The sequence below is a fragment of the Sitodiplosis mosellana genome, unplaced genomic scaffold (genome assembly GCF_009176505.1).
Source record: "Sitodiplosis mosellana isolate CC-2019 unplaced genomic scaffold, AAFC_SMos_1.0 Smas_scaffold_6165, whole genome shotgun sequence".
Lineage (NCBI taxonomy): Eukaryota > Metazoa > Arthropoda > Insecta > Diptera > Cecidomyiidae > Sitodiplosis > Sitodiplosis mosellana.
In genome coordinates this window covers 3523268-3546186 of record NW_022601406.1, presented here as the reverse complement: position 1 = coordinate 3546186, position 22919 = coordinate 3523268, and the positions used below count along the sequence as shown (strand labels likewise).

The 22919-nt window shown below is 37.0% G+C and overlaps 1 protein-coding gene across 11 annotated transcripts; it reads right to left on the bottom strand.

Moving 5' to 3' along the window:
• Window positions 1-432: 432 nt before the first annotated feature.
• LOC129574548 (protein phosphatase 1 regulatory subunit 16A) lies at window positions 433-22554 on the bottom strand. Of its 11 annotated transcripts, XM_055456670.1 has the most exons (12): window positions 22424-22532; window positions 20874-21721; window positions 10208-10556; window positions 9486-10104; window positions 9153-9278; window positions 8860-8935; window positions 8496-8616; window positions 8180-8276; window positions 4666-4796; window positions 4383-4492; window positions 3801-4184; window positions 433-2771 (listed from the first exon to the last, which is right to left on the bottom strand). In XM_055456670.1, the coding sequence occupies exons 3-12, from the start codon at window positions 10291-10293 to the stop codon at window positions 2443-2445; spliced, it is 2079 nt and encodes a 692-aa protein (XP_055312645.1). In that variant the 5' UTR covers window positions 10294-10556; window positions 20874-21721; window positions 22424-22532; the 3' UTR covers window positions 433-2442. The 11 variants fall into 11 exon arrangements, with proteins under 11 accessions (XP_055312645.1, XP_055312651.1, XP_055312653.1 ...); XM_055456676.1 differs by having other exon boundaries at window positions 433-2741; window positions 20874-22554; XM_055456678.1 differs by having other exon boundaries at window positions 3879-4184; window positions 20874-22554.
• Window positions 22555-22919: the final 365 nt, after the last annotated feature.

Here is a 22919-nt window from a genome sequence, read left to right as displayed (position 1 = left end):
AAAAAGAAAATAGAATACGAGCAGCGGATACAATCACGATCAAATTTCACATCACTTAAACATCAGCAGTACGAGTGCCAATGTAAATGGATATATCGCAGTGACCAGTGACAGTGGCAATTGGGAATGGAAATTCCAGTGAAACAATATTTGTATAATATACAATTTGTATTAGCATTCACATACATCGTTAAAATATGTTTTTGTTTTAAAAATTTAGCGGAAATCAAACCTTGATAACATAATTCGAACAGACTGAAAAGCCAACAGCTTATGCAATAGCGTTAGCGCTATATCTGAAAGAAAATCGACGAAAATTCCATTAGTTTTATACAAACCGTTCAAAAGAAAATGTTTACCTTTAAAATATAACCCTTTTAAATGAACCTAAGCGGATAAAGATAAATGAAAGCGAAGCAAACCCATCAACAATTTCAATATTTTAATCCTTTATTTACCAGTTTAGTTGAAATTTATACAATTTGTTTGTTTATTTTTTTGATTTTCTGTTATTTCACATAACTGTTCTCCTAGCTAACTTAACAATGAATGTATCATATCTCATATGTGTTGTCTTTAGGGTTTATTTTCATATTTTATTCTGTCTGTTCTTTTCCTCTCGTATCTAAATATTTGCTATGTTATAATGATTTTGCATGTTCCCTTGATTATCTACACAGGATTAGTTTTAACAGGAATGTATTTGAGTTTATGTTCTTTTCTCGTTCTTTTTTCTTCTCTTTCAATGAAGATAAATTATAATCAAGTGGTCATTTGTCTTGAATTGTTTGACGAAGCGAAAAATTGATTAAGTGATGTATCGTTAGGAATTTTGGGCGCGTCATGCACTAAATTTGCTCCACTACAAAAACCGCATACACATATTACGCGATTATTTCGTTCGATGGATGCGTGGCTATTGCTTCGGTCGATGGATGTGTGGCTGTTTAATCATGGTTATTGCGCGTATTATCATTGAAATGATGAATGATTTGATGCCAATTTTGGCCCAAACAATAAAAAAGCACTTTGGGTTATTTAACCAAAAAAAAAAGACGCTTTTTGAAATATTCAACTAAAAGAAGCAGACGCTTGGAATATATATATATATATATGTGTGTGTGGGTACGTTTTTCGACGGGGCAGCCGCCGGTTGATATGTTTATGGTCTGGAACAATGGTTATTATAATAATAAATATGAACTTGAGTTGGGTGATTTCATTTTCAAAACAAACCGTTCACTCTATACGCTTAAGAACGCCTTCCATATCTTATCTCATCTCGCATCGTTCACTCTCACTCTTTTACAATAATGCATGAACGAAACATATAAACGAATGATAGGGACGGAAATAGTAAAACTAGAATTGTTTTACACAATCACAATTTATTGCTTATACTTTAATAATCATTTTCATTTTTTTCTCTTCTACTTCTTTTTTCTGCTGGGTTTTTGTGTGTGAACAAAATCTTTTATATGCATATTTTGTAACTTCGTTCGTTAAATCTTTAACATAACACTAAATTGTGATGTGGGTCTGCACCGACCGCGCATTGGAGTGATTGAAGCATAAATGACATTTTTAATTTCAATATATGAAAAGGATATTTTGGCGAATCGAATTCAACTTTAGCCTCAACTCAAATCTTTTCATTCTGCCACTTTTTTTTGTTTTGCTTAATCATCGAATGAATAGAAAAATAAATACAATTTTTTTCTTCAGATGCTTATTTAACGATAATAATACTCTTCACAAATACTTAACGCACGAAGCGAAAAAAAAACAATTTTTCTGTTGTAACGAAGATAAAGTGCGATAAATGGTCTTTCTTTGCCATATATGGAATACTTTTTGTTATGTTTTTTTTATCATTTTTTTCTTCTTGGGAATCCGACCTAAGGTGCGATACGAAATATGTCCAAAATGGAATGAATGTGCGTTCTAGAAATCGATTTTGACTAAATATCTGAATATGTATATATATATATAATATTTTGGATTCGAAAAAAAAAACGAAGATGAGACACAAAAAACACGGTCAAATATCTAACTCTTTTTTTGTTGCCGTCGGCATTGATCACAGTAGATTTGCATTCGAAATTTTTGTGCATCGAAACAGTTCTTCAATTTTTGTTTTGTTTTTTTTTTTTTTGATTGGTTAATTTTTGATTTGTTGTTTGCATATTGGAATGCAGCCGAGTTAGGTGACGAGTTTTTGTTGTTGTTTGAAATTGTTGTTTTAGTAAGTGAACACTTGGGCACTAGAGCTAATTTGTTGAGTATATATTTTATCAATGATGGATTGTTGTTGTCAAAGTGTTACAACAATAAAAATGGTTCAGGCTCCTGATGGGTTGAAGAGGCATATGGAGCTCGGTTTTTTTTCTTCTTCTTCTTCTTCTTTCTTTTGGTGTGTAGCCGAAACACAAGACTGTCGATTTACATAACAATACAGCATCGCCTTGATCGTGTACTATCGCTGACTACATCACTGGTGACACCACTGAATTTCACCACGGTGGGCGCCGTATCATCGTGCATTAAATCATTCGTTGATGTGGACAAAAATGACATTTCCATTGATGGACCCAAACTATTACGTGCCAAACTGTTGCCCGTGTTGCACATGCTGTTCGTTGCCGTTGTTATGCTAGGCGTTGCAATTAATGAACCATTCTCGGAAACGGCGCTGTTGCGTGACTGTGCTCGTTGCTTTTTCAAATTGGCCAATGTGGTTCCTGCGTGCGATTGATCTACATTATGAGTGTCTATAGTTTGAAGGGTTTTTTTTGGTTTTGGTTTTTGCATCGAACACATAACGAACCCAGGAGGGAGTGAATCCCACATATTTACATACACACACACGCATTATGATTTTCGACCCATTGACATGATGTGCACACGTGCATGCATTTACAGTTTTGTATGGATACACAACAATTTCAAGTGGTGATTGGTTTTTGGTTGGTGATTATAGGTAAGTGTGTGTGTGTGTTTGTGTGTGTGATAAATGTTTTTTGTTTTACATGAAAGAAAAAAAGAGACAGCAATTACACGATAAGAATTTAAAATGGTAAAAACAAATATATAGGTACCAATTGGTTATCTTAAGTTACAAAATTTAGTTTATGCTTAAAGAGCAACTGCATGAAATCAACGGATTGCAATCGATTTGGTTGTAAATGTTTGCAAATAAAAGATTTCGCAGCGCTCGTTCTCAAATTATTCTATCGTCGGTGCTATACCGCGAATTGGCATTGTCGGCCAAAGTCACCAAAAGGCGAGTTTTTTTTTAACTTCAAAAATGTCAAGAATAGAAATAAACACAAAAACATACAAAATAATATTAACAATCGTTGAATTAATTCAAACTAAGAATGGGAAAAAGTGTCGAAAATTAGAATTGGTGATAACAAATAGCATCAGCATAGAAACGGAATGGATTTTCTGTGTAATAATCAGATTGAAGTAAACCGGAAAATTAGATGCAAATGTTGCGATGGGGGAAAATGGAAAATGTTGCTCAAAAATGGAAATATGTGTCAAAAACTCTCTTTCTCTCAATCCCATTGGTGGCATTTTGTGAGCTGTGTGTGCAATTAAGAATAACCAAAAAGTGACATAAAAAACTGAAACAAAACAAAACAACGTAACAAAATAAGGGAAATCATAACCGAACGCAAAAACAAACAAACAAACAAAAAAACAGAAAATAAGAAGAAGAACCAAGACGTCAACTCAAGCGAGAAGAACGGAAAACGGAAAACGAAACTGAAATGATAAGAGAGAAAACTCACCAACAAGTACGGTGACTTGAACATTAATTTTGCCATTATCATTAGAAGCAGAAAAAATCTCGGTAGAAATATCGTTACCAATTCTTTGGTGTTGGTCAATCAGTTTGTTGTTCGGGTCATGATATTTGGATTGTGCATCTTTAGCCGATGGCTTATTATCTTCCAGTCGAAATGAATCATTATCTTTTCCTTCGGGTGATTTTCGCATCGGCACACCGCTACCATTTTCATAGGATGATGGTGGTGATGATGATGCTGTTGTCGTTGTTGTCGTCAATCCGGCCATCGGTGTATTGGTGCTATAGGCAACATTGCTGTCATAATGGGAATTATTCGTTTTTGCTGCGGATCTCTGTGAGCTTAACGATGACGTTGAATTGTGCACTGTTTTACGTTGTTTGGGAAGAGAGAAATCGACAGAGAAAACGAAAATTTGTAATAGGAATCAAGATGTCAAAATTTAACATGGTTTCGATTCATGTCAATCCACCCGCAAAGCCAACAATTTTTTTTTACGGGTGTCACAATATGTCAGGCTGATAATTTAATGCCAAAAATGAAAGGAATGAAAGAAAAAATTACCTGTATTGTACGAAGCATTGCTGATTAACGCCGTTTTATTATTTCGGTTTAAATTATTATTATTATTATTGTAGCTGTTATTTATGTTACTACTGGTGCTATTGTTATTGCTGTTGTTCCATCAAGCGGAATAATGGGCGAATTAGACAAAGAGATGAGAACCGAAAAGAAGCAGAAATACCGAAACGAAAACATAAAAAGAAAATGAACAAACAAAAAAGTTAAGAATTTGTTGATGAAAATTCAGAGTGAAATGTTTTTTTGGGGCAGCGACTTTATTTACTTGTTATGACTGTGATGCTTGGTGCTGGTTGACAGACGATTGCCCGAATTGACGGAATCCGGTTGATCAACTGCCGAGGAAATGGAATTTGGTTCAGTACTGGATACATTGTCTGCTGGTGCCGTATAGCCCTTGGAATAAAATAAAAAAATAAAACATTTTTCAATTTGCGCACTTGAAATTTGCTCGAATTTTTTTCTTTCGAAATCTTGAAAACAATAAAACACACTAATTAATATCAAATCAATAAAGTGAGCGGCATGCGCGCGCGTGTGCGCATGTACGGATGCGAAAGTAAGTTGAAAATCAAGTGATTTGCCAATAGCCAGACATGATCACGTGTCAAAAATGTACTCATTTCGTTTAAGTTAAATGCGTTCAACGACACGCTTGGTCGGTCTTCTCCTTCATTTTCATTTCGAAAACACTCGATTATCGTTTTCCGCTACCGTTAAGAAAACGCATTTTTTTTCGCTATTTTTTTTTTCTCTCTGTGTATACTTTTCTTATGTGTTTTGTTTTGGTGTATTTTGATGCTATTTACCTTGTAGGTCAAACCAATGATATCCGAATCGCCATCATTATAGCGATTTAAGTCGAAAAACCACCGCATTATTGCTGCTGTGTGTTTTTTTTCCAGTCGTTTGTTCGTTTAATTTGAAATGCCACCCAATTATAACACACGAAATTAATCTATTTGTTCGTTTAGAATTATGTGCGTGTGTATTTAGAGCTGTTACCGAAACAAATAAAAAAAAAACAATAATTCGCTTTGACTCGATTTAGTATCTTTCGACCGTGGTATATGTGTCATACATACATATTAGTCTTTGTTCACAAATAATCGATTTGAACTAAAAATTACAGAGAGAAAAAAACAAAACTAATAAAAATCACTTGCAAACACACTTAACAAACGTCCGAAAATACTCAATACATAATTGAATTGTTTGGTTAATTGAGCGAATTGCTGACTGTTGAATTCCGGAAAAACTCATTACCTCCTTTGAAAATCAAGACACTCACAATACGCAATGCCACACACACACACACACACTCACACAAAAAATTGCAAATCGGCAGCTTTTCCACGCACATACAAAACCGTCCAATTGATGGGTGCACATACAAAACCGTCCAATGCAGCAAGCATTTAATTGCAGTGCATTTAATAGGGCTGAAGAAACGGTTTGGTGGGTTTTTAACTAAATTCGAATTTGTTATTGCTCATAATTGGCTGTGTGTGTGTCTGTTGATACAAACTTTTTTTTTTGTTCGTTTTGTACGAAATTCATTTACATGATAAGCCACTCTGGCTACCGGAAGCTTTTAACATTGATCGTTTTTTAAACGCCAATCAAAAAATTTGCAATTGCGCATGCACACCGAACTTAATCACTTTGACGGCTAAAAGTTTTTGTTGTTGTTTTGCTTGCAATTTTCTTCACTAAAAGATTTGTTTGTTGAATCACAGCAAAAGCAATTTGCGTTCACCGCCCGTTTAGTTATTTCGATGGCATCAAAACCGCAGCAGCAGCAGCAGCAGCAACAGTGGCGTTGATTTCTTTTTTCGAAAGTTTGACTGCCGCATTTATCACTTAACAAGTGCGTACAACGTTTATGATGCGATTAACAGCAATTGTTCTGTACGCGCGTGTTTCACTCATATTTCATTCTCTGCTCAGCGGGGAGGCGTGCGCGCACTCTCTCGCTACGCACATTATCCAATTAAATTCAATTCACACATGCACATATGCACAATTTGGCAGTGAGTGCAGCAGGCGCTTTTGCCGCAAACTTTAATAACCATTAAAAACTTTTTGATGCTAGCAAATGGCTTGTCTAACACATTTTCACTATGTTTTGGGTGTTTTTTTGTTGTTGTTCAAATCAAAAAGTTTGTCGTGCTAGTGCATTGAGATGTGCAAAACCGAAATTACGAGCGATTCGACTGAGATTTTCCAAGTTTCCTCTTATACACTCTCAAAACTATATTAAAAAGGGGTTAAAAATTAGTTTTTTCCCCTGTCTCCCGCTTTGAGTCGACGGAAGACGAACGATGAAAACGTTTAGTTTTTACTTTGTATGTTGAAAAAGGCACGACGGAATTCCACTTGAAACGAGCTGTTGGTTCTTGCCGATGTCGTCGTCGTCGTAGCCAACATTAAAAAACTTTTATCTAAAGTTTTCGTTTTTCATATTTTCTCTCTATCTTTATTTGATGATGGCACACTGTGTTTGTTTCAAAATGACCAAATAAATTCCACTTGGCGTAACTTAAATGGACAACAAATTGACGACGGTCTTTTTTTTTCTATCCTCACACAGACAGACAGACACACACATAAAATAATAATTGAACGAAAAACCCTGTAAATTTATCAACAAAACCAAACAACACTGAGGTTTTTCTTCAGCGATGTTCGTTTTTCTTCTTATTTCTTCACTTGTGAGGTGCACACGTAAGACTTGGTCTAGAAGAGCGGTCTTTCTAGCTTGCAAACTAAAAATAGACTAATTAACGATCTATAATTTTTCATGAAAAAAAATAAACAACAAATTCGTTTTGTGATGAACGAACCAAACGAATAAACCAACGAATGAAAAACACGAAAATAAAAACCACTACGTCTGGTTATTTCCATTGCAATGCATTTTGCGAAAGCCCTTGCATACACCACATTCACTCCAGTGTGTAGTGCGTTGTTTGTGTATGTGGTTTTTTCTACTCTTTTCTGTTTCTAATATGATTGGATCGAGCAAACGAAACGTATCAAACAAAACACGCAACAAAAGAGCAACAATTAGTAAAATCTGCTACTGAAACAACGCCATCGACAAGTCGAATTTGAGTTTGAGTCGTTTTCGCATATGGTGTACTCTTCTATATGCGAGCAATAGCGGTAAACAAGAGTAGTACCTCCACCGTCGCCATCGCCGCCACCATCACCACCGCCTTTAGTGTGTATGGCTCCGTTTCACCGCACCACCACCGCCCAAAGTCAAACGCAACCGCCCGCAAAATTTTCGGTTATTCGCTTCTATTCCGCGGTTTTACGCGTATTATTTCCTTGAGGCTCGAACAACGAACGAGTTGCTTTCAATGTTTTGCGCTTGAAATACGCACAAGAAAGCCGAAAAGAAAGAAAAAGGCAAACCATAATGCGCGCGCGCGTGTTTGTATTTTATGGCAATCATCATTTTCAATGTCTACAATGCTGCTCTCTTCGACGATCGAAGTGCTGACGCTGGTTTACTGCTTGGATTTTATTGCAATACTGCTGTTTGCATTGGAAAAATCGGTTGTGCGTTCGCAGTCACTTGGTTTGAATTGGTTTTTATTGGAAAATGTGAAAACCATCGAAAAGCATGTTGCATTTCATGTTCTCAATTGCGTACATAATATTTAGACATTTGGCAAATAAAAATCATCATCAAATTTAAATTTTTTTTGCACTTTTTTTATCGATGATATATTCAGATGAAAGTAGACGTAGAATGAGCATTAACTTACCTCTTGGGCTCTGAGTCGTAGCCGTGTTTCTTCTACTGCATCCTTCTTCGTCGTTAGTGTTTTGTCTCGCAACGATGTTCGACGCACCGATTGCGCTCTGTACCATAGCAATGTGGTGGCATTGAAAACGAACCGACAGAATAGGAAGAAAATGTAATAAAATGATGAAAATCAGTTTTGTCGCTTTGGTTTTATGATCAATTTAATTGACATTTTTATTCAAATCGAGAGATACATTTAATTAATTCCATTATTCTATTAGACGAATGAGATTATGTTTTTAATCTCGATTATGTGTATAATAAATGGCACATACCTTGTGTTGTTGCTTTGCGATCGACGAACTCGTCGTCGTTGTGCTTCTGCCAAACGTTTACTTTCCTGTTCTGACTTCAATTGTTCGATACGCTCCCGAATTTCAGCATCTTCACAAATATCTACTCCGGGAAAACCCAGAATGACGGCACGCAAAGGGGGAATTTGAGAGAGAGAGAAAGAGAGAAAGAGAGAGATATAGTTTACAGTTTAATGAGCACTTTTCATCGATGGATGGTTAGAACCGTCATTAGTAAATCGTATTAGATGCCAAGTTATCAATGTTACAATTAAAATTGTCGCAATGAAATGTACGGAATGTTCAAAATAGAGATAAATAAAGAGAGACAGTGTGGTGCATTTACCGGAAGGCGTTTCATCGTTTTTATTCTTTGCATTTAGATCGGCGCCACTCATCGCAAGCATTTCGAGAATTTCCATCTAAAACGAGGGAGGTACACAAAGAAAAAGAATCAAAGACACTTTTCTCGTTCATCCTATTAAAATTACACTTTTTTTAAAATGAGATTCTTTCCATTCAATTCGGTGTTCATTTGGAATGCAACACAAATCGTGTTTCGGTTTTCAAACGTCACTAATTGGTTGAACCGAAAAAAAGGAAGAAAAAAAAACACGTGAAAACAGAAGAGATACATACGTGACCCCAACAGGCAGCTGCATGCGCCGGTGTCCATAGATCTTTGTCAACAGCATCGCTTGCCGCATGGTTTTCTAATAGGAATTCAACGACTTTAGAATATCCGTTTGCGGATGCGACATGTAACTGTGTAAAAATGGTTAAAATTCCGTTAGAATTCAAGCAGAAATGGTTGAGTGTAAAAATGAGTGTACAGTGTGTCGACTTGAACACGGATTCAACAAATTTGTCCAATTATCGTGTTTTAGCCGAAACTTCAAGCTCATTGTTACATGAGAGTTTCTTTATCGGTGTGTAGAGCAAAAAAGAAAATCGAAGAAAACCATAACTCACAGGTGTTGCACCCTGTTTGTCAAGACAATCAATGTCGCCACCATTGTCCACAATGACCTGTAAATCGTTAAGCATTTGATTTTCGGTGGATGCTCGTGTCTCATCAATCAGTTCTTGTGTGATGCCGCGCCTCGACATTTCCGCCTCAATACAGTCCAGCGTTTCTTCGTCATCGCACAAATCGTATGGCATATTCCCATCAACGTTGACGGCCAACAAATTGGCGCCACGACTAATCAACAATTTAACGAGATATAAATGACCGCATGTTGCGGCTGCATGTAACGGTGTCCATTTCTCGCTATCCTGTGCATTCACATTTGCACCATAGTCCAGCAACAGTCGCAGCATATCGGCATTGTTATCAATGCAACATTGGTGTAACGGTGTCAAACCATCACAATTGGTGACATCAGCCGATACTCCTTGCTCCAGAAATCGGCCCACTTCTTCGATATCATTGCGAGCGGCCGCCTCTAATACCACCACACTATTTTCAAATGAAATGTGTCGACGCTTTTTTATATTTACATTATTGCCACTACGATCGCGACGTGCCTGCTGTTTGAGCCATTCTTTTTCCCGTTGTTTCGCCACTTTGAGCTGATGTGCGCGGCGTCTAAAATTGAAACAGAAAAAAAAAACGAAATCAAAATTAAAAACTCGAAAATCAGGTCGGAATGGTAATAAAATGCAAATAAAAAATGCTGCTTAGTAATTACATTCGAGCCAGGTGCAAGCGATCCTGTGTTGATAGATGCTCCACCTGTGCCATCTCGGCCACCAAATCCGAGTGATCCATTTTCATGTAATGTTTCGCCGTGATGACTGCTTTTGTGTTTACCCTTTTCTTAAATGAATGGAATATACCCCGTCCCGGTTTTTGTTTGTTTGTTTGATTGTTAGTTTAGTTTTTGATTAAGTTTTTGATTTTCTTTTCAGTTTGTTTCTTTGTTTTAAAGCGATGGATTCCAGTCTTGAAGTTGTCTACGTTGTTTTTCTGCCAAATTGATAGTGGTGCATTTTAATTGAGGTGACGCACTTTACCATTTGACTCCATTGCAACCGCATCTATAAGAATGAAAGAAGAAAAACACAGTCAAATCGATTAAATTATTATCCTAATTAGATTGTGGAAAGAAAGATGGAGAGAAAAATGATTGAAGTTTGTTACGAAAATGGGTGAGAAAATTATTATTTCCATGCAAAAGCGAATTTTGGTACAGAAAAGTTTTCCAATGTTGTTGCTGCTGCAAGAAAACTTTCATTCTGTCTTATAATTCAAGAAGATGAGAGAATAATTGGATATATGCAAAATAGCAAATCGTGATAGACAGTGTCTATCAAATGAGAATGTTCAAGTCTTCTGATAGACAGACTCTCTTTTCAGTCACTGTGTTTTCGAAGCGGTGTGTGTGTGTGTGCTTTTGGCGTGCATAAAACTTTGTGGTGCATGGATTTAGTGTTGCGCTGTTGTTAGCTGACAACCATGAATAGCGTAGCATCTTAGTCTTGAAAAGTTGGAAAATCGTAAACTTTGAATACAAGTTAAACCCGTTTGTGTCATCGGCGGAGGAATGAGGGTCACTAGAGTAAAACGATTTTTACTTCAATTGGCACTATTGTTTTGTTTTGGACTGACGGACGGGATAGCTCGATATCGACGTGCTTTTCTTTTCGTTCTGTTTTTTTTTCACTTTTTCTCTGCTTTTAACGTGAGTCAAGATAATCGATTTCCAAAACGTCGTGTCGAATATGTTGTTGTTCGACTCTTTACCGCTCGCGCTTATCTTCACTGTGTGTGTGTGTGCAATGTGCATGTACTTTTTCCAAATTTCCCTTGTACAATGTATTCCGAGTGGTTATTTTCCGAGTGGATTTGTTTTCTTTCTTTTTCTTAACTGCTTCTTCATCATTTTGCACACACACACACACACACACCAAATCATAAAGTATTGTACAAACAGCAGAAGAATGAACAGAAACGAAAAAAAAAACATGAAAAAAAAACAATGGAATGATTGAAACGCACCAACAATTTTAACTTGATCGGCTATTCTTTCACGTGATTGAAGAGATTGCTGCATCGTGTAATGTACTGACGAGCGCGCGGCCTCAACCACAAGCCCCACGCGCAATAATACATTGTACGCGTTGTAACAAATCTCTGTGTGTACGCTTTTTTTTTCTTTCTTTTTGAGAAAAAAAAAGACGAAATGATGAAAGAGAAAAAAATGAGAAGTATTCAATTTATGTTAAAAGGTAAGTGCGTCTGAAAAGTAAAAACTAATAACGAATTGTGTATGTGTATGAATTTCATTTCGTTTCGTTTTATTTTTATCGTGCGCGCACCCGCGAAATATATCGTCTTCTCCTTTTCATACCTCAATGAATTGAATTATATATATACTTTTTTTTATTGGTTTTCTTAGCCACTTTCTCAATTGTTATATTCTGATTGGATTTTTCATCACATTTTCAAATCGAAAGCGGTTTTCGTTATTCGGTCGATTTGATTGTAACTTTCCTTCGCAATGTTGTTACGAGCAGAGCAACAAAAAAAAAAATAACAACAATGAACCGAATAACTTTCCGATGGAAGTAAACATTTATTCCCACTTCAGCCAATCGATAATTATCGCCAATCTTTTCCTCAACAATTTTGTCGGTCATCGAGAAGGAAAACTGCTTTTTTTTTTCTTCAACGCAAAAAATTAAGTTGAATGAACAATTTGCAGCGAAAATTGAAAGAAAAATGATAAAATTGGCGAAAAAAAAATGGGAGGAAATTTGCTAGAGAAGAAAAAACCAGAAGTTTGATGAACATGAAGAGAAAGATGAAAAAGAACAGAAGGGAAAATTTTTCGTTTCGCCAATGTGGCCATTTGTCTAATGGAAAGCATGAGGTCGGTGCGAGCAATTAGAGACAAATTGTCCAATTCAATTTGTGTTGTAGAAAAGTTTTCTCTCCCTCTGTCTAATCAAATCTAATTTTAAATTCAAAGTGCTCGCATATTTGCCTTCAACACGGCGAATGAAGAAAGAACACCGAAACACCTTCTCGGTGACCGATTGCGGTTATAAGCTCGGTGATGAAAGTTAGAATTTTGGTGTGTGTGAGAGAGTTTTGTCATTGTTTGCAGTGCAAAGTAGCATTCGTTCGCTCATTTGGTCAGCCGGTGGATGAATGACAAGAGAGAAAGGAAAATACGAGCAAAAATTGAGAAATTTTTTCATTTCGCTTCGCACACAATACACATACACTCACACACAATGAGTGAGTGCCGAAAGGTAAGAAAAACGCAATATTAATTATTCATTACGCATGTAAACGGGTGTACAATTCAAATGACGTGTGGCTATATTCGGGCCGAATAATTCAGTACCATGAAATAAATCATTGAAATTGCACACGATCTCTGGGCAAATTAAATCCACTCACACAAACACACACCTCTCTCGATTTGTATCCATCCGAAATGAAATGCTACATGGTTTTTGTGCTGATTGCACACCGATGTTGCGCGTATAACATTGAAAGTGTGTGTTGTGGAGTGAAAACTGCGAGGCGAGTGAATGAATTGAATAATTTCCCATTCTCGTTTCCATTCATTCATTTTCAACGAAAATTCAAATAACGTATAGAAATTGAAAATCGCTTCATTTTTATTTTGCTCTCGCATTTCGCATGGAAATTATAATATCGACGAAGGACAAGTGGGAACAACAATTCGCAATATAATTTCAGTGACGATTATGACGACGACGACAACAATGTTTTTGCTAAACACCATCGCATTGCGATCATCGTCTCTCATGTCGTTTTCTCGCATGGCGCGTATCCAATATTATGAATTCATGTTCCTTGTTTGCATCTCATCAAAACCATTTATTATAATAGATTGTCGCAATATTTGCGACCTGAAAACGTTCTCTCTCTCTCTCTCCCTCGGTTGGCATTCGGTTGACAAAAATGTACATTTCAACCGAAAATAGCATATCAGCGCAGAGAGAAAATCGATGCACTAAAGTACCTGAAATCAATTTTTACCCGTATGTGTGTATGTGTGTTTGCATGTATGTGAGTGAGCGCTGTCGCTCACTTGCTCGCGCGCGCAATATATAATATTATGTTCCCACTAAAAAGTGGATTTTGTCAAGTGCATTTCATGAAAATTGAACAGCAACTACGGAACATCATTGGTTTTTCTCAGCATCAGCTTCTCGTAAATGTTCCACACACGTGAATACATAAGATTAAAATACGTATCAACATTTTTATGAGCCAAAGGAAACGTAATGGAGACAATTTTGAGAACATTGAGCATAGCGAAGAAAAAAAAATGATGTGAAAACAGCGATATAGGTTTTTCGCAATATCATTTTATCGAAATAGTCCGTTTTCATGCAGTACATAAATTTCTTATCAAAACGAGCAAAACATACATAGCTCTTGTTTGCCAAGTCAAAAGTAAGTTTTTTTTATCTCTGCCGTCAAAAGTAAGTAAGAATTCCACTAGAAGTAAGCTACATTACCATTTTGTATCGCAATTCTAGAGTTCTATTTTGATCCATAAAATGACATGAAACATTTCGATTGGCTATTTTTGTCTACTGATAGCACAACCATTTGATCGTAGAAGCGAAACAAGAACAAAAAAATCACGATCCTATGGAATTAATTAGATATTGCGAACGGATATGCCGTCATTCAAGTCATCGTTGCGCAAATTGTTCGGAGGTCGTGCAGCGTACTACTTCATCATTCCGTAGCGAACAATTATTGTATGGCCATTTGACTTTGACGCAGTTCACAACACGAAAAAGCCATTGAAACGCGCGCGCGTTAGATAGTGCCAAAACGACAACCGAGACTCTAATGAATGAATCCTAATTGATTGCATAGACACAAAGTGATATAAAAGCAATTAATAATGAAATCAACACACACACAGAGACACACACACAAATTTCACTCACACCAGCAACAGCAGCAGCAGCAAAACCGAACTCAATTTTTCTGTTTATCAATTAGATTAGTAATGATTTGGCAATATATAAAAATAAAACAATCATTACGCGATTGAGAGTCGGTCGGTTTGGCCAAACAATTTGCCAAGGAGGGAAGCAAAACGAGGGAATGAGAGCTACACAGCGAGCGAGCGAGAGGGAGAGAGAGAGAGAGAGAGATTATATTTTGTGTAGGTGCCGATTCCAATCGGTATCGGCAATCACGAGGAAATGCTCGTACGTGGAGTGTATTTTAGCGCACAATTTGATGGTGCTCACAAAGTGCCGAACAGCGAAAATAAATAAAATGAAGATGTCAACATAAAAATAGCAATAACATTTTTCGTCTGTTTTTATCGGGTGTTGTTGTTGTTGTTGCTTTTTTTTCTCTGTTATCGTCGTCATTGTCTTCGTCGTCGTCGTCGTCGTTGTAACTGTGTAGCTGTTTGCCATCGCCGCGGTGGCGGTGGCATCAACATCAGAGAGAAGCACTTGTAAGCGCTCTTAACATGCGATGATGTGATCCAGCTGGAAATGGTGCGATGGTGAATTGGCGATATAATGAAATATATGGTGGAAAAAGAGGGGAAAATGTCGTGTACACAATTGTGAGATCGGAAGATATTCGGAAAATCCGTACGTTACGCTTGTGTGTATGTGTGTGTGTATGTTTCAGGGCATCGCCATCAGCAGTAACATAATCACTAAATTGTAACTGTGACGGGGTGGCACATTGACGCGAATTCATAACGCACAATTTGATGAGATAAGCCTCTGGCTGCTGACTCCATCTAATTTTCGTTGTTGCTTTTTTTTCGGCGGTTTGGTGTTCGTCGAAAACCTTCTATATGATTGATCTATGCTTATAAATTTTCACATTATTCATGTTGATCGATTATGACACAGAAAATCTGTGACGTGCGACTGAGCGGTCGAGCACCCAATAAACGGCAATCTTGTTTTAATCGCTCTCGTTCAATATGTGAGTGTGTGTGTTTGTGACACTGTAAGCCGTGTCAGTTCCGGCTATGGTTCTAATCAACTTGACGGTTGTGACCACCGTGCCCATGTGCGACATTTAACCGTTTTATTTATATTCCAATTTACTCTCAGCTTGTGTTTTGGTGTGTATTTCGTTCGTTTTTCGCAGGAAATTAAAAACAAACGGCTAGAAAAAATTCGTGTGGTTTTTCTTCGGTATGTTTTGTGTTTTTTTCTAGCGAAACGTTTGGATTACACACGACCGTTATCAGGGTGACATTTACTATGACATTTATTTGGTTTTTGTTGTTGCACAAAAACCGAGCAAAAGACATTTTCTCTCTTATCGGTTTATTGCTTTTCGTTGAGCTCGTTTGCTCTTTCTCGCACACCGCCCCGGAAAAAAAATGAACAAAATGAAAACAAACTACTCTAGCTATTGAGCTTTTTTCGAAATTGAAAAAAATATTCTTGACAACGGAATTTGGTCTGTATGTGTCTCACCTCTCGCTCTGTGTTCGTCACTTCGTGGAAATGTTTGCGATCCACAATTTTCCTGACATATATTTTTACCACCAATAAGAACAGCAACGACAACCGCACTACGAATTTACCATTGCACTTAATATCCAATGTTGGAATTAAATAGCCAGGGGAAAAAAAACAAACAGCACAACACCAGCCAAACTTTTCTTCTTTTTTGTTTTTGTTTCAAAATATTGTGCGGCGAAGGCAAAGTTTAAATATGAAATAGAGTTGATTTGGATGTACCCGTTTCTTATTTGATCAATAAATCATTTGATTTATGAGCGCAGCTGCACCATATCATTAAATATCATATCGTGTGCATTTATTTATATGTGCGAATTTCTAGGGCAATTCATCAATTATTATTTTGTTTTGTGAAAATTTTTGTCTCTATCTCACATTCACTGTCTCTTTGTTTCTTCCTCGAAAAATTCATGTGCACATTGATAACATTCACTTTTTGTTGTCGTCGAAGCAGAGCACACCAATATTCATCGGCTTGTTATTATTCATTCACCGACTTTGGACACTTTCTTCAATCTTCTTTTTGAATCACCAATTGTCATAGAAACTTTGCACACAAACGGCGCTTTCGTTGTTTCGTCGATCAACCGACCGAAAAAAGTTAGCGTTTCTGAATTGCAGTGCACGTTGTTACGTTGTATATTGTGAGCGTGACAATAAAACACCGAAAAAAAAAACAAACAACAAAGAACTAGAATGAAAAAAAGCGACGAAACACAGAAACGAGAGAAAAAACAAATTCTCAACGGTTTTTTTTTCACATAACTCGGCAAACTGTTTCTATTTCGAGGAAGTTAAAATATGAAAGAGAAAAAAAAAACAAATCGTGTTATCCAAAAGTGCACAAAAGGAGCGAGCGTAATGAGAAATGCGCGCTTACACACACGCTACACACAATATCAGTTTTTAAAAATCGTATATGGAGTAAACCCGAATAAAAAAAAACAACATCAACTTGAACGTGGTGCGGTGTTTTTTTTTTTGGCTTGAACCGTTATAAATTCAAACTCTAACTAAAATCTTGGCATGATGATAGCTGTGGCATCATCCAATGTTTCGAGCTCGATAGTGAGCGCTTCACCATCGTGCGCGCCTCGTTATTTGTACAATTCTTCACTTTCAACTGCTTGTATTTATTTGCAAACACTGGCTCGTGAAACAGAGAGAAATATTACGGCACGAAACGAACAACAAAAGTTTCAGCAAAAACAACACATTTTCTCTGTCGCTCGCGCGCTAGATTCAATTCCAAACACATCCATCCAAAGACTCGTGCTCACTACGCAATGAATTTCCAAAGCGATAGCAAGCCAAAGGGAGCCGATGTGCCGCTGCACGTGTGCATGAACGAACGAACGAACGAGCGAGCAAGCAAGCGAGTGAGCGAACAAGAGTTCAGTCCGTGTGCTCTCCGTGTTTGGTTGTTTGTTGTTGGTTTTTATTGTTGTTGCTTTTACTGTGTGTGTGCTTTCGTTTGCCTTGCTGCCGTTTTCCCAACTCACAAAACTGAATCGAGTGTGTGCTGAGTGTGTGACTTGGATAACGTTCATCGTACACAGCATGCATAGGTTATGTACGATGTATAAATACTTTATCAGAAGCATAAAAAAAAATACTAACTTCATGTATAGAGAGAAAAGAGCCGATGAGCCAGCCGCTTTACTGCACATATCGGTATATACTTTGTCCCACTCGTTGAGTTCTGAGTGTGTGTCTGAGATATATTGCTGCTCGTTTCGTCCAAATGCAAGACGTTTTTGACTTTCTCGAAAAAAAGAGGCAGCAGCAGCAGAAACAGTATAGTGAATGGGATAAACTCAGCACAAACTCTCTCACACTCATACATTGTTCTCTCTCTCTCTCTCTCTCTCTCTCTCTCTCTCTCTCTCTCTCTCTCTCTCTCTCGTTCTACCTCTCTTTTGCTCGCCCATAAAAAAAAAAGTTATTAAATAATGCAACTCGCAAACTGCAGGGAATATATGATTGCATCGGCACACAATGTAAGCTCTCGTGTGCGCTCTCACTGCATCATCCATTTGGGTGCTAAAACAACTGACTCTCCAACATCAATGAGCAAGGCATTGCACACACACACACACACTGAGCCCCAACATGAAATGCATTTGCTGGGCTGTTGGGCTATTGGATTCTCGTTTGTTTTCGTTGTGCGATCAATGTTTTTTTGAATGAGCAAGAGTTTCGCTCAAATAGGCTCTGTGTTTGGCCATGCAGCAATAATAACAACAACCATAACGAGAAAATCGAATGTTTAACATACTATTTAAAATTGAATAGTACAAACGATTCATTGGCACTGAAACGGCACAACCAGTGTGTAGGCCAGAGTGGCGCACAAGATATGTGTTTGTTTATTCGTTCGTTTCGTACGTGTGTGTGTGTGTGTGTGTGTATGCTTTGGGCTTTTATGTGGTTCGTTCGCACCATTCATCCATTCCCGGCTTATGTGTTTGACTTTGCCATAAATTTCATATTGCAGATCGTTGGTTGTCTCAGCACATTTCTTTTTCATTTTTTTTTTGTTTTCTGCATTCGTTGGTTATGCTTGTGTTGCTGCCATTGCCGTCGCCGCCGTCGTCGTCGTCATTGTTGGACGAAATCTGATGAGAATCCTTTGTAATATGTTGAAATATAGGCTCTTTGCTTCACGCTAATGCACAAACTTTGGCTGCATGTCAAAAGCATTTGCGTTTAATGATTTGGGCTTTCAATCTGATATGCTAACCTCCCTGATCTACCATTTGGCACATGAAACACTACATTACCATATGGTGGTAAAAAAAAGTCTTTTTTACTATGCTTTCATATTGATTTTTATTTGGGTGCCATTAGGTGCCTCAACACACACAGAGAGTGTGTATGCATGTGTGTGTGTGTGTGTGTGTTTGACACATATTCGACTAATAAAAACGGCGCTCATTTTCTCTCTTTCTCCTTTTGCATGCAATGAAATTATTATTGACATCTTGGGACTCACTTTGAAATCAGAACAATAATAAACAATCCTAACTAAATGAAGCGTACGAAGTGTACGAAGCATACGCACCACCGAACTATTTAAACGAATTACAGACGGTTTTTCGGTTCTACGTCGTTGTAAAAGCATATTGCGCCAAATCAAATGCGAATGTACTGTTAAACCAATGGGGAAAACGCTGAAAACATCTCTCTCTCTCTCTCTCTCTTTGTCTCTCTCCCTCCCTGCCTCTCTCACTGTCACAAAATTCAATTGACTTAGAAATCATTCTTCCGCACAAAGTTTGTCATTCCTTGGTATCGTGCCGTCGTCGCTCCAACTTGATGGCAAACAAATCAAAGTCTAATTAGTGAACAATCATGACGAAAATCAAGACAAGTCCATTTCAGTGAAACTTATTTTTTTTTGCGCACAACAAGAATTTGATATAGAAGCAACCGACCAATTTTGTCGATACATATTTTCGGTTCACTTTACATGGGTTTATCCGTATCTTATGACCCGAGTCCTTGTCCAAAGCAAGAAGGTGGGGCGAGAGAGTGTGGGAATAAGTTGAAAACCAAGAGAATGAGTGAAAAAGCCAAGACAACCAACAAAACATGAATAAAAGACGACATGAAATGCGAAAGATGGACTGAGTACCGGGAAAAGCCATGGTCCAAAAAACTTTGTTGCTACAAATCAAATTACACGCTGAGGAAAAACGAAGAAACTTTGTTTTTGTTTGCCGACCAATCGAAAATAACGACGACCGACTCGAAATTCGAGTGTAGCATGCCAATTGAAAACATATCGATAACTTTCAATGTTTCTCTCTGCTTCTGATTAGGTTGTTTTTTTTTTTGGGTGTCGTCCATCCGACCGATATGTGTGCCTCTTATCTAAAGTGTTTTGCAACTCAGGCCCAAATATCACTTCGATGAGTCTTAACTCAAGTGGTTTGACAATAATATACACAAGAATGTGCCTATGAGACGATGACTGATTTGACCGACGTCGATTAATGTTTAGAAATTGATTCTCGAAATTCAATCATAAGGTGAGCTTAAATCACAACATTTTTTTTTCTCGTTCGTTTTGTTCATTCGCTCATTTTTCCTGTTTAACGGTTGTACTGCACGTGCTAACAATTCACATAACGTTTAACGATGAATGTGTTTGTGACAGAATGCATCATTTGATTTCACGTAGACCTACTCGTCGGCTATTCTTCTTTCTTTCTTTCGTTCGCTTTTTTTCGGTTTTAGCTTCGAAATTTATTTCCGGTGTGATACGGCCGAAAAGTAACATTTTAAACCATTTTACTTTTCTATTTCATTACGCATGAATTATACGAATAATTGTATATCCGTTTAGCATCAATAAATAATAAAAAAAATACGATGACTTTGAAATTGGAAAAAAAGAGAGAGACACACACACACACACACACACACACACACACGGTTTGCGTTCTAATTGAGAGTCTAGTTGATGTGCTATTCATTTTTCGTCATTGCACTTTTTCTGTTATAATGCAAAGCGTGTCGTCGTCAACATTGTTGCTGTCGTTGTTGTTCAAGTGAGAGAGAGGAAAAAAAAACTTCCTCTTTGCCAGACAATGTTCGGTGTTGCGTTGGTCTCACATTTAGTTGTTCATTACGACGGTTGTTGTTATTGTTGTTGCTGTTATTTTAGAATGTTTTTTCTACTCAACAAGTACACACAGAGTAAGACAAGGAGAGGGACAAAGAATGAACTAACTGAATGACAAAGAGGTGCATTGCATTTCCAGAGTCAGACAGAGAGAAGGAAAAACAGAAAAAGAGAGAGAGAAAAAAAAACAAATAGCAGCAGCTATGTCTACTTACGTTGGTGTGTTGATATACCAGTTGATTGCACAAATCCAAACACCTGCACTGTTGAATATGCGCCTCATTTTTTCCGATGCATTTTTTTCTTTCTGCCGTTGATGTTGTTCAACACACAACCAACCGGAGCACTCACATTTGATTGTCATTAACTCTTGACACCAAATAAATATGCTGTTGTGTGTGATGGAAAAGAACAGTCCGTTGCTGTTTTGTCGCGTTTTTAATTAATAACGATTAAATAACCAAATGCTGGTGCAATTTTGCTATGGTTTTTTGTTTATTTTGTTTATTTTTTTTTTTTTTTGGTTTTTGTTTATTTTTCTCTTCTTCAAATTTCGATATGCACTCTCAAGACACGTTACACGCTTTTCAATCGGATGCAACCGACAGAAATTTATCGTGTAGCTGTTGGATATTTCGTTAAATTTCCATTATTTGTATGAATCTGAATGATGTTCTTTGCACTCGCAAAATACATACATACACTCACTCTACCGCATAACAGCATAACCGACAAAGAGTGAGCTCTTTTTGCTTCACAAAATTACTTACGCCGATAATTTGTCTTCGTTTATTTTTTTTTTTCTCTCTCTCTCTCTGCGTGTGTTCGCTGGTCTGTATATCTATCTCAATATACACACCGGAAAGTTTTTCTTGTAACGCTGTTGAAAACCAGTTTACTGGTCATGAGACTTTAGAATGCAATCCCAAGGGAGAGAGAGAGGGATCGAGAAACGTTGGCTTTGTTTAGACACTTTTATTTCTCGGTTGGTTGTTTGATTCGATTTTTCCTTGTTTTTCTTTTATTATTTCGATTTTGATTTAAATTTATATTCGTTTTGGTCCTTTTTGTGGGTCACATAAATAAATAACAAATAACAACAAGAAGAGAAAACGTTTTTTAAATACTTTTTTTTTCTTTCACAATAAACACTACATTAGATTCAAAATAGAAAATTTTTCTGTTGTTGTTGAGAACGCATCACACACACAATTCTCGGTATCACAAGTTATATAATTGCTTCGGGTTGTTCATCTCACATATAAAAAATGTAAATTAATGTAAATGTCAATGCTTTAATTTTGTACTATTTTTTCATGTGTTTATTGCTTCTTTTAAGTTTAAACCGCACCGACGAAAACATTCTATGTATTTTATCCCATTTTAAATAATTTCCATGTTCAAGTGCTTCAGCAATGCTTGACAACAACAACAACAACAACAACAACCAACTGTGAACACTTTTATATACTTTGTACCACACTCAAAAATTCATTAAACTGGACAGTTGAATTAAACACACATAAAACGAAGAGAAAAAAAAAGTTATCTCGGAAATATTGTGTGTTGACCGGACACGAGAAGTGACATAAAAGAAAATGAAACCACTGCACCGAAAAAAACACATATACACTCTATATACTGAATACCATTTACGTTCAAATCATTGAAACCAATAAGAACAACGAAAAATTGAAGATGTTTTATTTAAAAAAAAAAACCAAAAATAAATAATTTACAAACGATATAGAAAATATTCACACACAGCAGCTTAACGAAATGTGAATTGAGTGTAAAGAGTTTATTTACGTTTATACAAACGCATCTCGAAGACACCGATATAGAATGTGGAAGATAGAGCGAGAGCGCGAGAGAATGAGAAATATACAGCGAACGAACAGCACACGACGAAATGGTATAAACTAAAGGTATGAAGACTATGAACCACCTGATACACAACTGTACGATGGAATGTACACAGGGAGAGAGCGACACCGTGTGTGAGCGCGTGCAAGAGAGAAAGAGAGTGAACGAGCGATAGCAGGAGTACAACAATGTATCTACAAGCGTGTATTTATACACACACCATCGTCTATCTGTATATACATATGCATACCATCGCATAGTAAGCAGATAGATGCAGAAAGAGAGAGAAATTGCATGTTCTCGGTTCGTTCTGTTTCTAGCACGCAATTGGCTCAATTCATGTGAAATGGTGTATCGGTAACCCTATTTTTTGTTGTTGAACATTAATTTTACAG